The following is a 16,874-nucleotide window of genomic DNA, read 5'->3' as shown; positions in this document are numbered from 1 at the left end:
GTGTGTTTAATCTTCAGTGGACAGCGTTGGTGTGGAGGAACAGGAGAAGGAACGCAGAAGACAGGTGGTTGAGAAATTTCAGAAAGCCCCCTTCGAAGAAATAGCTGCCCACTGTGGTGCCAGAGTGAGTCAAACATTATGTACCTTTATATGTTGCATTTATTTGAAATTATGTTTTTCCCCCATTCATCAGCTTGATGCGTTACGTAGGACTAATAACGGTTCTTCTGTTTTCTCTCAGGCTACAATGCTGCAGAGCAAACTTAATCAGATCTTCGAAATCACAATCAGGTAAGTCGCCGCCTGGCTCATTTCAAGTCTCGACTACATTAGCGGTTTCTCATAAAGATTTGTTTACGCTGATAAATCCTCTTATCTTTTCACTGCTTCTTGCTCCCAGGCCTCCTCCCAGTCCATCTGGCACCATCACATCAAGTTACGGCCAAACCCAGAGTCGCTCCATCCCCGTTTATGAGATGAAGTTCCCAGACTTGTGCGTTTACTAGCGCAGCTCAACTCAGGATTCAGAAAGCTTCAGATATCTCCGAGAGATCCAAGTATTGAACTGTTTTGATGTTTTGAAGGCAGATTTGATGGCCCCTTTTTAACCCCTACGTCTTATTGGCTGTGATATATCCTGTCTACACTGTGACTGCTGTAGACACCTGATCTTCTCATTTTTGGTTTGCGTTTTCCCTGATTGCAGATGTTACCAAGATATTCTTGATGATATTCTGGTCCTCTACAACAATAGTAGCTTAGATAGATATGGGTTTTGAGCAAATATTTCTGCGAAATCCCAGCTCAACAGTTGCACAATTGGGTGAATCTCCTGTCAATAATATGTCTGGGGTCATATTTTACTTCAAAGTCAAAATTTTGGTAAAAGTTAAAGGAACACTCCACTTTTTTGAAAATAGGCTCATTTTTCAGCTCCCTCTAGAGTTAAACGTTTTAGTTTTACCGTTAAGCAATCTCCGGGTCTGGCACTAGCACTTTTAGCATAGCTTAGCATAATCCATTGAATCTGATTAGACCATTAGCATCGCGCTCAAATATAACCAGTGTTTCAATATTTTTCCTATTTAAACTTGACTCTTCTGTAGTTACATCGTGTATGAAGAACGACAAAAAATTTAAAGTTGTGATTTTCTAGGCCGATATGTCTAGGAACTATATTCTCATTCTGGCGTTATAATCAAGGACTTTGCTGCCGTACCATGGGTGCTAGCTTGCGCCATGATATTACGCAGTGCCAAAAAATAGTCCCCTACACAAACTTAGTGCCGGTCACATTGAAAGTTACCAAGGGGACTATTTTCGGGTGCTGCGTAATATCATTGCACCTGGTGCACCCATGTTACAGTAGCAAAGTCCTTGATTATTACACCAGAATGAGAGCATAGTTCCTAACCATATCTGCCTAGAACATCGCAACTTTTAATTTTTTTTGTCGTTCTTAATACATGATGTGACTACAAAAGAATCAAGATTTAATTAGGAAAACTTTTTGGTCATTTTTGAGCACGATACTAATGGTCTAATCAGATTCAATGGATTATGCTAAGCTATGCTAAAAGTGGTACGCCAGACCCGGAGATCAGCTGAATGGATTCCAAAATGGTAAAACTAAAATGTTTAACTCTGGGGAGCTGGAAAATTAGCATATTTTCAAAAAAAGTGGAGTGCCCCTTTAAGGATGCGTTCCCTCAAATTTCTTTTAATGGGTGATTATATAATTGGAGGTACATTTGGTGTCCTAAGTCATTGTTTGTTACCACAGTTTGTCAAACTATGTTACCGCTCTGTTACTTACCAAAACACACACTGCAAAAAATGACTTTCCTACTTAGTATTTTTGTCTTGTTTTCAGTAAAAATATCTAAAAATTCTTAAATTAAGATGTATTTTCTTAATGAGCAAAATTTCTTCAAAAACACCAAATTTTGAGTATAAAGCTAAAATAATTCCATTTTTGCCAAGGAATTTTGATAGAGATCAGATGCAGAGCGATCTTTAAAACATACACAGAGTTCTTTCTCTTTCATATGAGGCATTACTTCCGGGTTGTATAAGTGCCGCCTCCTGGTGAATAATAGAAAAATTGCGGAAAGCCGGAAATTCTCGTCATTGGCAGGGGAGCGTTTTCTCTAAATTGACGAGATAACTCGTTGATGGCGGGGAAAGAGTTAAAAAATCAAAATATATATATATATGCCAATGAAAATAATAAACATTTTCTTGAATTAAGAGTTTATGAAAAAAGTAAACTTATTTCAAGAAAATGTTTCTTATTCCATTGACAGATTATTATTATTTTTTTGCTTGTTTTAAGCACAAATTCGCTTAAATTGTATATATAATTATTATTATTATTATTATTATTTATTTTATTTTTTTCAAAAAACTAGACTTATTTTCCTGGGTCATTTTGCGCATCAAGAAAATACATTTTAATTTAAGAATTTTTAGATATTTTTACTCAAAACAAGACAAAAATACTAAGAAAGAAAGTCATTTTTTGCAGTGCAGTGGAGTTACCGTGTTGACACACCGCAAAATATGATTTTCAAGAAAAAAAATCTTAAATTAAGATGATTTTTCCTGATGAGCAAAACGACCCAAGTAAATAAGTCTAGTTTTTAGACCAAAAATATCAAATTTAAGTGATTTTCTGCATAAAACAAGCAAAAAATCTGCCAATGGGGTAAGCAAAAAAGTTTTGAACATTTTTCCTAAACACTAAATTCAAGAAAAATTCAGGAAAAATTAGCTTACCCCATTGGCAGATTTTTTTGCTTTGTTTTATACACAAAATCACTAAATAATATTATATACAGACTGCAAAAAAAGGATTTTTAAGAAAAAAAATTCTAGTATTTTTGTCTTGTTTTCAGTAAAAATATCTAAAAATTCTTAAATTAAGATGCTTTTTCTTGATGAACAAAACGACCCAAGAAAATAAGTCTAGTTTTTAGACCAAAAATATCAAATTTAAGTGATTTTGTGCATAAAACAAGCAAAAAAATCTGACAATGGGGTAAGCAAATTTTTCTTGAATTTTTCTCGAGTTTAGTGTTTAAGAAGATTTTTTTGCTAACCCCATTGGCAGATTTTTTTGCTTGTTTTTTTGTACAAAATCACTTAAATTTGATATTTTTGGTCTAAAAACTAGACTTATTTTCTTGGGACTTAAAAATCTTGAACATTTTTCTTAAACCCTAAATTCAAGAAAAATTTGCCTACCCCATTGGCAGATATTTTTGCTTGTTTTATGCATAAAATCACTTAAATTTGATATTTTCTTAGGTCGTTTTGCTCATCAAGAAAAGGCATCTTAATTTAAGAATACTGAAAACAAGACAAAAATACAAAAAAAAATTCTAATCTTAAAATCCTAATTCTAATTATGATCTTTTAAAAGTTTTTTAAACATAGAAAGGTAATTATATTATTTACTGTATTACAGTATTGAGAATCACTATCGAGAATGAGAATTGTGGCTAATCCAATTGCTTTTAGATTTTGGGGTAAAATGTGAACTAAACATGTTTTCATGAGATTCACACATTTTTTTCCAAGACTTTATGGCGATTAGGTGTTAGTCGACTATTAAAAAAAAATATACATAAAAGTTTCAGCAATGATTTTTACTTGTTGGTGCTAATTTTTGTTCACCGTAGGTTTTTGGTAAATGTAATTGTTTTTTTATGTTGTTCTCATGCAGTGATTTGTTTAGTATGTTAAGCTTGAGCTCTGGACAGCTGGATCTGAAGAGCTTGTGTTTACCTGTTAAACACTATTGAGTGGCATTACCAAGCTTTGGGTGTTGAAGGAACCACTTCATTAACAATGTTTTACTCATTCATTTAACATCTGTAACATGTTGCGCTTTTTCAAGTTCTTCTCACAGTATTGTGGCATTAGACAAAGTTTTTTATATGTTACCATAGCATAATTTATATTGTGTGTATATATAAAGTTACATATAAGTAATCTAGGAATATATGTAAATATTCCTGTTTAGTTTAGTCTTGTTAATTAGGCAAATATCTGAATGAGTGGATGTGAGTGTATGCGTGTGTTTCCTCATAAAGAACCCACGAGCACGGCACATTTGTTAAAACTAAACAGCAGAACTTGCAATTTTACACCAGACTGCTACCCAAGTGATTTACAATTGAGATCAATCAGGAGTGACGCACATCATCGTCTTGGTCAGACATATTTAATAAACCATCAAAATGAATGACAAATAGTGATTTTACATACAAATGTTGTAGATCAGGGGTTTCAATCTGGGGTCCGAAGATGCCCAGGGGTCCCCCAGAAGGTTCCAAGGGATCCCCAGAAAATTTTAAGAGAAAAAAAGACATGCAAATCTATGTTGTAGCTAATTATTTAAGTTTGTAAACAATTTACTGTTTTTTTAATATCACAATTACCATTTATCTATTACAGTTTAAATGTTATGAAGTTAATTTAACTAAGTTTGCATAGTTATATAATTCAACCAATCAGCACGAAGAGGTGTCTATATGTAGCCGTCCTTCACCTCTGTCCCATGACAGATTTTGCAGCATCCCTTCTCCACCACATCGCCTTACTCTCAGCAAGTACATCTATCCCAATTAAAGAGGGGCGAGTACACTTGGTTCGGGCAAAACAATTCGACCTCCGACAGCAGGCCAAATATGCTTGTTAATGCAAAATCGTGAATCTTTATATATTTTTGGAAAGGGGTCCCTCGCTAAAGGTTTCTTCATATGTGGGGGTCCCTGCCATCAAAAAGTTTGAAACCTGTTGTTCTTGATCATGCAGAGAGAAGACAACATTTTAAGGATTTTTTATCTATTCACACAAGTGATTGTGAGTAATGACTTTATGTTTTTACTTAATTTACTTAATGTTTGTTGCAGAAACAGTACATTTATATAAAAAACAAGCCAAAGTACCATAATCCAAGCGAAAGTTTCTCTTTTATTCCTTTATGTTGTGTGTCTCTGTGTATGACTGGATGTTTTCTGTGCCATGGACTGAATTATTCTTGTTGAGGGTTGTTTTCGACAACATGGTGGCCATAAATGTTTTTGGTAGGACTATGTTTATAATGATAAAATAAGGCCATTTGTAAAAAGCAGTTTCAAAGTTTATTTGATGAAAAAGCGTTTACCACAAATATATTATTCATATAAATAACACCGCAGTTAGATAAGCAGAATTATCCCAACAGTAAGTGCGGTTATATCTATACTGTAGCTGTCAGGTAAATCTTAATGCTGCAATATCATTATTAAAAGCATTATAATATAATAATTTGAAAATACACACTAAAGTTCTGTAAATACTTCACCTTTCTTCACCAATGTTGTTTAGTCATGGTTTTCTTTTTGTATATGAAGTTTCTGACATGTTGAAGTCATGTATTGAGTGTTATTTCTGGTGGAAATTGAGTTTTGAAAAATCTGCTATTTGATGATGTTTAGCATTGCTAAAATACAAGCACAATCTATTTTGAAGTATTGCTCTGTCTGGGTAAGAGTTTTCCCTAACAAACATGGCGATGATTTGTTTTTGTGTTCAAACTGCAAATAAAACATTTTCTATACAGTATAGTGGGTACAATTGAAATGTTTTCCGTAAAACACATTGACATTGCACTTATTTTGTCATTTTAGATGCTCTAGTTCAGTGGTTCTCAAACGTTTTTGGTGTACGGTGCATCCTTTCATGCCCCCCCCATGGAAAATGTATTACATAAAACAAAACAAAAACTTTGAATTAAAAATTGAATTAAACAAAACACATTAACTCTTCCCCGCAATTGACAAGTTATCTCTTTTTATCACCTCTCAAATATGGGTAGGTTTCTTCAAAAATACTATGGGCCCTATTTTAACGATCTAAGCGCATTGTCTAAAGCGCACAGCGCAACGTCTAAATGAATGCCCTTTTGCTAATTTAACGACGGGAAAAATGGTTTGTGCGCCGAGCGCATGGTCGAAAAGGGTAGGTCCTATTTTTTTTATGATTAATGGGAGTATTTTGGGCGTAACGTGCAATAAACCAATGAGAGTCTCAGCTCTCATCCCCTTTAAAAGCCTGTTGCGCTGGCGCTATGTGTAATCCCTATTTAGATGACGGACTTTGTAAACTGAAAAACTAAGCAGAGGAAGAAGATCCCCAGTTTAAGAATAATGTTAAATAATTGTGTTGTTTTTCACTTGTATTGAAATTGTTATTTTTTTATTAAAACCTTTAAAACCCGTTTTCTTTTAGTCATGGAAGTAAAAAAAGCAGGCTTTTAATTGCTGTAAATGTATGGCTATCCAATATCATCAAAAAATAATTTACAAGTATGTAAGAAAAGGTTTGTACTCTAAAAATACTTTATTTGTAACAAACAGGAGATAAAGAATTTACAAACGGCCCTCCACAAGGTTCAGCACTTGGACAGCGTCAGTTTTTTTTTAAGCATTACTTAAAAATGTTTCTCATCTAACCATATCCACAGGTACAGAGTCATCATATACAATAAATCCGTGAGGTAGCATTTAAAAAAAAACATTTAAAAACAGATGCATTTGTTTAAAGCAAAGCATTTATTTACTTACCAGGCTGCAGGTGAAGCAGCTCTTTGCGCCTTCTCATAATCGGTCCTCATTTATGTCCAAGAGACTCAATAATAATCTTTTACATTCAATCCTTTAATCTTTCATATTTAAAAGCGTTTTTGTGCTGCTGCGCATTCATGTATGTGTTAAGCAAACCCGCGTTGTCGTCCCGTTTAGGCGCATATTACTAATGCGCTCTTTAAATAATGTTTTTAAAGTAAAAAAAAACATATTGCGCCATTGACTTAAGACTTTAGAGCAGGTTTTTGTTGGTCAATGGCGTAGTCTATTTTAGTTGCCTCAAAATAGCAACGCGCCAACAATGCGCCTGAACACACCTCGTTTTCAGACCAGAACGCCCATGGGCGCAAAAGGGGGCGCAAATGCATTTGCTATTTAAACAACGCAGCGCTAAACGTGAAAATTACAATTGCGCAGGGTGGAAACTAGCAAAGGACACTTGCGTCGCGCATTGCGCCGCATTGCGCCGGGTGTAAGATAGAGCCCTAAATGTTGAGTAAAAAGCTGAGATAATTGAATTTTTGTAAAGGACTTTTTTTTTTTTTTCGTGGTTTTTATCAAATCAACTTTTTTAAAGTGTAACTAAACCCCTGGTCAGAGCCTGACTCCACCCACTGGCAATATTTGAAAAATGCAAGAAAAGTGGGCAGATCCCAATGCAGATAGAGGGGATGAACTAGTGTGTGGTGAGATCATAACAAGGGCGTGGTGAGCTTGAATCTGCTTACGTCACGAGTCATTTTTTGGACCCAACTTCCAATAGGAAAATTCAACTGCAGTAGCCACCGTTCAACCTGAAGAGGGCAGCACTCAGACGTTTTTACACCATATATTGTAGTATTGAAACACTTTATATCCAAATGTCAAAAAACTTACTTAAATCAATGAACAGCACTAATAAACCATCATTCTTACAGATCATTAACTAAAAAAAGTTGGTTTAGGGTTTAGTTACTCTTTAAGATGTAAAATAAATCTTTGGCTTCCCCAAAGTATGTATTTATTTATTTATTGTTTATTTGACAGGGACGTTGCACAACAAATGTGTTTCACAGACCAGAAATAGCTTCAAGCTAATTTTCATCTGTAGTCCCTGGACAGCGGCAAAGTGACAAAAAGTTAATACAGTGTACAATAATCATTTCTACCAATAAGTCCACTCACAGTACAAAATACAAATAAAACACCTATAAAAATATCGTCTCAAGAAATGCACTAACTGCAGTATTTACAACTATTAAAATTTACCTGCTATAACCCAATTTACCAATTTTTGTGCTAATGATTACAAAACTGCCCATTTTTCAACCACTTTTTAAGGTTAAATTTAAACTGTTGCAATGTAATACTCTCTCACACAGTTAAAGGCAACGAATTCCACATCCCTGCTGCTTTTACTGAGAAGCAATTCTGTCCAAAGGTAGAGGACCTAAATTTTACATAACAGTCTCCTCTAGAGGTGGCTCGCGTTGTTCTAATTCCTACCTCTTCACACGATTTTACCAACATTCTCAGGGGCTGTGGTGCCAAATCATGAAAAATTTTATATACTAAACTAACATTCGAAAACAAAATAAAATTTTCAAACTTAATAGTCTATATTTCTTCACAATATTACAGTAGTGGTATGAAACAGGTTTTTTGTCTAAAATTTTAAGTGCCTGTTTATACAAGCTTTGGAGCGGCTGTAATACAGAGTTGGTTGCTAAAGACCAAGTTGTGCTGCAATAAGTAAAATATGACAATATCATTGCATGCATATAAAGCTTAGCTGCATCCGTGCTTATTTGCTAGCGAAGATATCTAAACTCCGATAAATTAAATTTTACAGTTTTTATCAGTTTGGAAGCATGCTTTTTAAATGACAGTGTCCTGTCCAAAACCACACCTAAATACTTAACAAACTCTGCTTCGTGAATTCTGAATTTTTTTTGCATGAACATATATCACAGCATCGTCATTTGTACATTTGTACATGCACATCAGGACAAATAGCCGGAAGATCATTTATATACACACTGAACAAGAGAGGGCCCAAAATGGAGCCTTGTGGCACCCCAACTGGGCAATCTAAGAATGACGACATCGTGCTCTTAAATCTTGTGCAGTGCTTCCTATTCTTTAAATAAGATGTAAACCATCGTAATGTCTCATCAGAAATGTTATGAGTGGACAATTTGGATAAGAGGATGTTATAGTTTACCGTGTCAAAAGCTCTTTTCAGATCTAAAAATATAGCCCCCACCACCCCCCCTTTATCCAACATGGCTTTAAGTTGTTCAACGAAATAACAAAGTGCCGTTTCAGTCGAATGATGTTTTCTAAAACCGAACTGAAGTGGATTCAGGGGGTGCTCTCCAAAATTCAAATGATCCATTAGTTGCATGGCCACTACTCTCTCAACTACTTTAGATATTACAGGTAGGATACTCACTGGTCTATAGTTGGACAGCTCAGCTTTGTCTCCTCCCTTATGCAAAGGTGTAACCACTGCCTTTTTTAGACAGTCTGGGAAGACCGCTTCTCTGATGGATCGATTGATTAACTGAGTAATAGGTCGACATAGGGTGGCAGCATTCCTTCTTACCATACACGAATCTAACCCATAACCATCCTGTGACTTAGAAACTTTAAGTTCTTTTTAATGACCTCTGGCTCCGAAACCTCATTTAAGTGAAACACTCGTTTTGTTAAATCTACAGATTTCAGATCCACTGTTCTATTATCAAAAACAACTGCCAATTCATTAACAGAATCTTTAAAAAAACTATTAAAATCACTAGCTACCTTTGATTCATCTTGCGTTAAAACATTGTTTATTTTAATTTCATAACATTTCTGAGACATTTTTTTCCAAGAAATAGTATTAATGTGCTTCCAAACCAAATGATTGTTTCCTTTAGCTTGTGTTATCAAATCAATAAAAAAGTTTGCCTTCGAAATTTTTAATTCTTTCACTACTACGCATGTCATTATCAATTTTCGATTTTAAAGCCTTTTTAAGTAGAAAATCTCTTCTCCTCATCAAATTCCAAATCTCTTTTGTCAGCCAGGGTAAATTTACTTTTTTATTCAAGTTAACACACTTTTTAATAAATTTCACTTTAACATTATTAATTAAATCTAAAAAGCTCCCACAAAATGGGTCTATTTCATCATTAAGATTCAAAATATTCCAGTCAACCTTCTCCAACTCCTGATCAAAATGTACCATGTAAGTAAAGTTCTAGCTCAAAATACCCCACAGATATTATAACATGTTAAAATTGCCACTTTGTAGGTGTGAGCACAAATGTGCTGTTTTGGGGTGTGTCCTTTTAAATGCAAATGAGCTGATCTCTGCACTAAATGGCAGTGCCGTGGTGGGATAGTGCAGATTCAGGTTGGTGTTTGTTACCCCCTTTTGAGGTCCACACAAGGGGAGCCAAATTTCAATGACCTATTTTTTCCCATGCTTGCAGAGAATGGTTTACCAAAACTAAACTGGGTTGATCTTTTTCACATTGTCTAGGTTGATAGAAGCCCCGGGGACCCCATTCGCACTGAAACATGAAAAAAGTCAGAATTTCATGATATGTCCCCTTTAAGAGAAAACGCTCCCTCCCCTGCCAATGACGAGTTTTTACAGCGATCCATATTTCCGCTATTATACACCAGGTGGTGCTGTTACCCAACTTATAAACCACTGAATCATCCAGTGACCCAAAAACAGTAAAAACTCTGTGTATGTTTTGATTATCGCTCTGAATCTAATCTCTAAGTCTTCACAAAAATGCAATTCCTTAGCTTTTTGCTCAAAATGATGTATTTTTTGAAGAAACCTACCCATATTTAAGAGATGATAAAAAGAGAACAAATGAAGATAGGATAAAACCTTTGTTTGTTTGTTTGAACGTCTGTTTTTTTATTTTATATATTGTATACATTTTCCATAAGCTTTGACATAATTCGAACACTGTTGAGTGTGCATTATTTTCTTAAAATTCAGCGGCCCGTTGTCAATTATTCCTTACTTAAACCTTAATATGCATAATTTATTAAGTCAGTTATGGCATGGATAAATTTAGTTTAATGCTAATAGATGATAATTATCTTGATAACACTTTATTATAAGGTTGTATTTGTAAACATTAGTTAATGCATTAGTTAACATGAATTAACTCTACAGCATTTATTCATCTCATTTCATGTTAACGCATTTACTTATACATTTTATTAGCAAAATGTGTAATGAGTTAATGCACAATGAACAAGAACAATTGTATTGGCATTAATAAATGCTAAAAACTATATTGCTTATTGTTAGGCCATGTTAGGTTGTGCATTTACTAATGTTAACAAAAATAAAACCTAATCTATATATTTTTTTTTTTTCATTTCGATTGATCTATGTCTGAAAAACAAGTACTCGATTAATTAAGGGCGGGGCGTACGCGGCATGGTGAGATACATAAAACAACAGTTAATTTGAAAAACCAATGACCCCCATACTGTTTTTACATTATGCCGTTCCAGTTTTGATTCTTATTTTTTAAGTGGAAAAAAAACTGTGAAAAGTATTTGCTTCATACACTTGTCACCTCGAGAGGAAACCACCATAACACAAAAATCCACACCGTGTATCATTGCAAATTTATTTTAATGTGTATTTTACAGTAGAATTCACTAAACTAGATAAATACCCAGCATATCTGATCCTCTTCCCTTTTAAATCCCAGAGATATATTCAAGTACAGTGCAGGTAAATAATGCATAAATAACCCTGACGTTTGATAAACACATGATTTGACTCGTGCTGAGTTGAAATCTTATTTTTCTGTTTCTATGGAAGCTTTTAAAATGAAGATGAATGAAGCGTAACGACTTCTGTCCATTCTCCCTCCTCTTTTAATTTTTGAACTGCTGTCCGTCTCTAACCATAGCATTGCGTATCAGCGTGAGCAGGGGCTTGTGGGATTGCTCTGACGATGACCTCATGAACCCTCCGTAGCGTTTGTCGGGTGGAGCGTTCCACCTGAAATGGCTCATGCGGTACTTCCCGTTGTTGGTCTTCGCGTTGTTACTTTGTCGAACGCCCACGGTCTCGTCCTGCCTTCGATCGACACGGACCGTTTCCGTGGACTCCTCTGGTTCCGCTTCCAGGGCACCGTTGGCGAACACCTTTACCGGTCGACGTTTCCGGCCTATGGGTTTTCCCCATCGGAAGTGCTCCATGGAGTAAGACCTCCTCTCGTCACCACGGAGAGGTTCTTCAGATGAGCCTTTGGTCTTGGTTGAAACGGGAGACAGGGCGGATAAGAGCAGGCCCAAACTGAGGCTCTCTTCCTCAACCTCTTCCTCATCAGGTGACGACAGACTTCCATGAGTGAAGTCTTGGAAATCTGTGCATTCCTGAATACACTGCTGTGAATGAAAGCATGCAAAAGTCTTCAATCTCCAAATTTATACGACCTATAACCCATATAAACTATGTAGTGATACCTCTAGGGAACATACATACTGATAAAATCGCTTTCAATGTAAATATCCCATTAAATGCATCTTACCAATCTTTGCTCATTTGATTCAAGGACCATGCAGTCTGCCACATCTAAGCAGTTCCCATCTACATACGGGCCATGAAAACACAGAACCGCCGCAGCCAAAAGCCAGGAGCGACTGTGCATGTTTACTGAGGAGACAGGAGAAGATTGATATCATCAGTTTCTTCATTGACTCATCCGGAAGGAAAGCAAAGGTACATTTTCAGTCAAGGACAAATTGTTTCTATATTCAGGTGTTTTCTTGAATCACCTTTAGTTATATGTACTGTACAGCAGCTGAATGGATCTTATTGCTCTGCCAAACACATCCGCACAGAGCCTGGCGGTCCTCATTGAATGAATGAATGAATGAATGTGTGTGGGCAGTTCGTACACAATTGTCTTTGTCTTTTTAACTTTTCACTTTCTTTTTTATTTGACCGAAGAGCATCATTGTCGGCAATCAAAATCATTATGACTTACGTCAACCCCATATACATAATTGTAGCAGGTTAAGTGATGTGTTTTTAAGGTCATCACAGACACAGATTTATACCGCAGTGGTCCAGTAATGTCTTATCCTGACGTCAACTGCAGTATTGTGTTAGGGAAAAACAGCTTTAAAAAGTAATGGGTAATAAACCATTTTTACACACGGTTGGAAGATTGGTCATAAAAATTGTTTCACGGAAAACAGTTTTTTTTTAGTCATGATGATGACTCCTATTTGTCCTATTTTGGTCTAGAAACACTTCAGATAGTCTAATAGCCGTTCATTCCTCTCTGATATATTTCACAGTGCCAACATTACACAAGACCGTTTCAAGTAATGAACACACTTTCATATACTGTAACACACATGTTTTCTTATATACATAACCTAAATATACACATATGGGTGATTCTCACAAAATCCAGATTTAGAAGGTGTCCAGCATCAGAATTTTTTAAAGCCCTTGAAAAAAAAAATTTCACATACACTGCAAAAAAAGATTTTCAAGAAAAAAATTATTTGTATTTTTGTCTTGTTTTCAGTAAAAATATCTAAAAATTCTAAAAATTAAGATGCTTGATGAGCAAAACGACCCAAGAAAATAAGTCTAGTTTTAGACCATAAATATCAAATTTAAGTGATTTTGTGCATAAAACAAGCAAAAAAAGAAATTTTCTTGAATTTAGTGTTTAAGAAAAATTTTCAAGGTTTTTGGTCTTTGATATTTTTGGTCTAAAAACTAGACTTATTTTCTTGGGTCGTTTTGCTCCTCAAGAAAAAGCATCTTAATTTAAGAATTTTTAGATATTTTTACTGAAAACAAGACAAAAATACTAAGAATTTTTTTTTTTGAAAATCTTTTTATTCAGTGTATAAGATTAAGGTCTGAACTTACTATAACCATTTTTGGAGGATTTAAAAAATGTGAATTATTTACATTTTTTAAAAATTATCATTACCACAACAGGATATAACATTAAATATATGCATTTACAAACTCATGTTTCGGTAATGAGAACTAAAAAGTTGTCTGTGTACTATGACAAACAAAATTTCAACTTTTTTCTGGAGAGAAAAAATAAGAACTGCTTACCTGGTAGCCATCTTGAGTGTCACAATCAATTATGTCCCTTCCAACAATGGGTTTTTTTTTGTTGAAAATGTTAGTTCCTTGAAGGCTTAAACAATGATTGAAAATTGTTGCGGAGGATGAGAAAATTGGTCTTGGACACATTTATATTCCTTATTATTGTCTCTACATTTACCAATGATCACCAAATACCACATGTTTCTTTACTGTAAATGTTTATAGTATAACATGCACTGAAGCTTTTTATTTTTTAGATTTTTTTTATTATAAATGTTTCCATGTCAAAGAACCCAAATCCAGTCATGGACACGTTGCGGTAATTAAAATTTCCCTCTTAAATGTGGAAAAAACAACAAAATTGGTTTGTATGATGTCATTTGAAATCATGTGCAAAATAGTACATGAAGAGATGTTTGTAACTGTATGCTTCTTATTTTGATATTCTTACTTTGCATTTACTTTTTTTATCAAAGTGTTTCATGACACCTCATAAGACTCATTTCTCGAGAATCACCCATATATACAGTCGTGGAAAAAAGTAAGAGACCACTGCACTTTTGACTTTAAAGGGATAGTTCACTTTAAAATGAAAATTCTGTCATCATTTACTCATCCTCATGTTGTTCTAAACCTGTATGAATTTCTTTTTTCTGAGTATATGATGCTGATATATAAAATAAAACATTATTTTTTATTAAGAATTTGGCATAATGTTGTCAGTAGTTGACAGAATGAAACAAAAATAATTTTTCGTAAATAGTAGTTTACCTATAAATAGTAAATCTTGAAAAACTGAAATGGACCACTCTCTTATAGTCATACACTACAATATTATCATATTCATTTATCATTATTATTATTTATAGCATTATTATTGATAGGATCCTAGAGCAGCTCTGCGTCACACAAAGAGATTCATAACTGTTTTACAGCCTTTGGTATAGTTTATAATTATGCATAACTACATGCAACTAACCCTAAACCAAACCCTAACCATATGGGTTGCTTTATATCACTGAGTACTTAACTATACAACTGGAACATAGATGTGTAAAATAAAGACTAAAATACATTTTATAATGATAAAGTTGTTACAGATGATTAAAACATTTTTATTCATTCTGTATAAACCACGATTTACTTCTACAGCAGATGGCAATATGTCAGATTGTTTTGTGATCATTTTAATAATAGATATAACACAAATAAAGATATCAAAGAAGTGCATCATTTTAAATAACATGCTTTGTATTAAAAATAAAACCAATTTTTTTACCTTTCTTAATTTGCGGTGTAAGTTCTGTGAAGTCTCTCTCGTCTTAAATCTTGTTTTGGTCTCCAGCCCTTATCTGTGTAAATCTCGGCTCCGCTCCTCCTCTGTTATCTCTATACAGTTTTTTTCATGGGTCTGTGAATGAATCACTCTCTTGCTGTGTTTTTCTGAATGAGCTCTGGTCTCTTATATACTCACAGGTGCATGCCGAGCCCTGAAGCCTTTGATATGATCAGGTGGATCTCTGTTGAGGGGGGGTTACGCTGAGGGGGTGGGGCGACAACAAGGAAAATGACTAATAAAGAAACGTTACTTGATGTATGTAGAAGTATACTGGAGGTGGCAGGTGAATTATCAATCAGATGCTGGGGTTTTGTTGATTCGGTAATCTGAGACAGCTTGACAACTGATCGACACCAGCTGAGGTTTATAGTGGACTGAATAGGAAATTGATGTGAAATAATGCAATAACATCACTGTTTTCTCATTAAACAGGGAAACATATAAGCGCTGCGCAAATCGATCAGCATGGACAGATGTGCTTTTTGTACACCATGTGACAAAGATCTCTGGATGTTGTTTTACCTTTCAACTTACATTTGAGAATTATGCTAACTTATCAAGATATTCTTGTTGTTTTGTTTCTTATAAAAAAAAAACTTTTGTCACTGGTGAATGCAAATATTTTCTGATGACGAAAATGGCAATTTTCAGGGTCCAAGCACCCATACCAAAAATATGTATGCTTAATACATTTTGTAGAGAGTAAAGCTTAATTAAATGTATTTTTGAATTAGAAAATGTTGTAGTATATATTTTATACTTTATATATTAACATGTATTTCAGGCGCAACAAATACATTTCTAATTTTACCCATATGTCAAAAAATATATTTTTTCTGGCTAAAGTTTGTATATAATGTATACCTATGTATAAAATATAAAATTATAAGTATATTTTTGCAGTTGAAAATATAATATAAAAATAAATATAATAAAAGCTTTCTTCCAATGCCATGTTTATATAAATGCTTTAAAATATATTTATTTTTTAAACTATATATTTCAAAATATACAAAAAAATTGCCAAAAAATATACATTTTTGTAAAGATTTTGAAATATATTTCAGCACATATATTTTTGGCTATTTTTTAAAATATTTGTAAAATTATATTTTCTGTAGATATAAGTTCCCATATCAACAGATGTTGATGAAATTCAGCATGCTTATTGGTGTCAATGTGTAAAAAGATTTTTCAAAATTAGGCATTTTGATGTCACGTAAAATTTCTCAAAATTATGTTTTATTAACGTAGTTCGGGAGGAACAAGTCAAATAAACTATAAGTGCCTCTACAATCAGTAGTCAACAAATACTCTAGTATCACCAGCTGTCTACATTCGGTAATCAACATATCTACCCAATCAGCATAAGGGAAGCCCATATATAATCACAGTCAAACTCACCTAAGGATTCTCTACAGTCTTCAGAATCCCTCCACCACCCCATCTCCTCTTACTCACCAGGTTACTACCTAAACCTAGGGGGGATACTTTGCGTACGAACCCATTTCTGAGCTCAGAGTCCTATCCCCAGACAGCCTGCCAAATACGTTTATTAATCTATCCGACTTTTTTTTAAGTGTGAAGTGTGAGTTAGAAAAGAAGGTGTTCAATATCGCGGACAGGATGTATTATCAATTATAACATTTCTGGTATTGTCTTACTCTGTATGACCCAAGGATTGAAAACTGATCAGATCTATAACAGCAGGAAAAAAGAATCCAAAATTATAAGCAGTTTTATATAAGTTGTATTATATCTCTTGACCACTATGTGGTGCCTCCCCAAAATGTTGCAG

At 34.3% G+C, this 16,874-nt stretch overlaps 2 protein-coding genes across 6 annotated transcripts in view; one reads left to right on the top strand and one right to left on the bottom strand.

The window, feature by feature from the left end:
* The window catches only part of efr3bb (EFR3 homolog Bb (S. cerevisiae)), a 59,465-nt gene extending 58,407 nt beyond the window's left edge, over positions 1 to 1,058 (top strand). For all 5 annotated transcript variants that reach the window (XM_065256301.1, XM_065256298.1, XM_065256297.2 and 2 more), the window contains 3 exons: positions 18 to 124; positions 242 to 291; positions 401 to 1,058. In XM_065256301.1, coding sequence (XP_065112373.1) covers positions 18 to 124; positions 242 to 291; positions 401 to 506 — 263 coding nt within the window. In that variant the 3' untranslated portion in view covers positions 507 to 1,058. The remainder of the gene's footprint in view (positions 1 to 17; positions 125 to 241; positions 292 to 400) is intronic.
* Positions 1,059 to 11,261: 10,203 nt separating this feature from the next.
* Positions 11,262 to 15,240, bottom strand: pomcb (proopiomelanocortin b). Its single transcript, XM_065256303.2, has 3 exons — positions 15,017 to 15,240; positions 12,182 to 12,306; positions 11,262 to 12,038 (listed from the first exon to the last, which is right to left on the bottom strand). Exons 2-3 carry the CDS (start codon positions 12,299 to 12,301, stop codon positions 11,523 to 11,525), a joined length of 636 nt encoding a protein of 211 aa, XP_065112375.1. The 5' UTR covers positions 12,302 to 12,306; positions 15,017 to 15,240; the 3' UTR covers positions 11,262 to 11,522.
* Between the last annotated feature and the right edge of the window lie 1,634 nt (positions 15,241 to 16,874).

The sequence above is a fragment of the Paramisgurnus dabryanus genome, chromosome 12 (genome assembly GCF_030506205.2).
Source record: "Paramisgurnus dabryanus chromosome 12, PD_genome_1.1, whole genome shotgun sequence".
NCBI lineage: Eukaryota > Metazoa > Chordata > Actinopteri > Cypriniformes > Cobitidae > Paramisgurnus > Paramisgurnus dabryanus.
The sequence above is the reverse complement of the archived record's forward strand: the minus strand, read 5'-3'. Positions and strand labels throughout refer to the sequence as shown.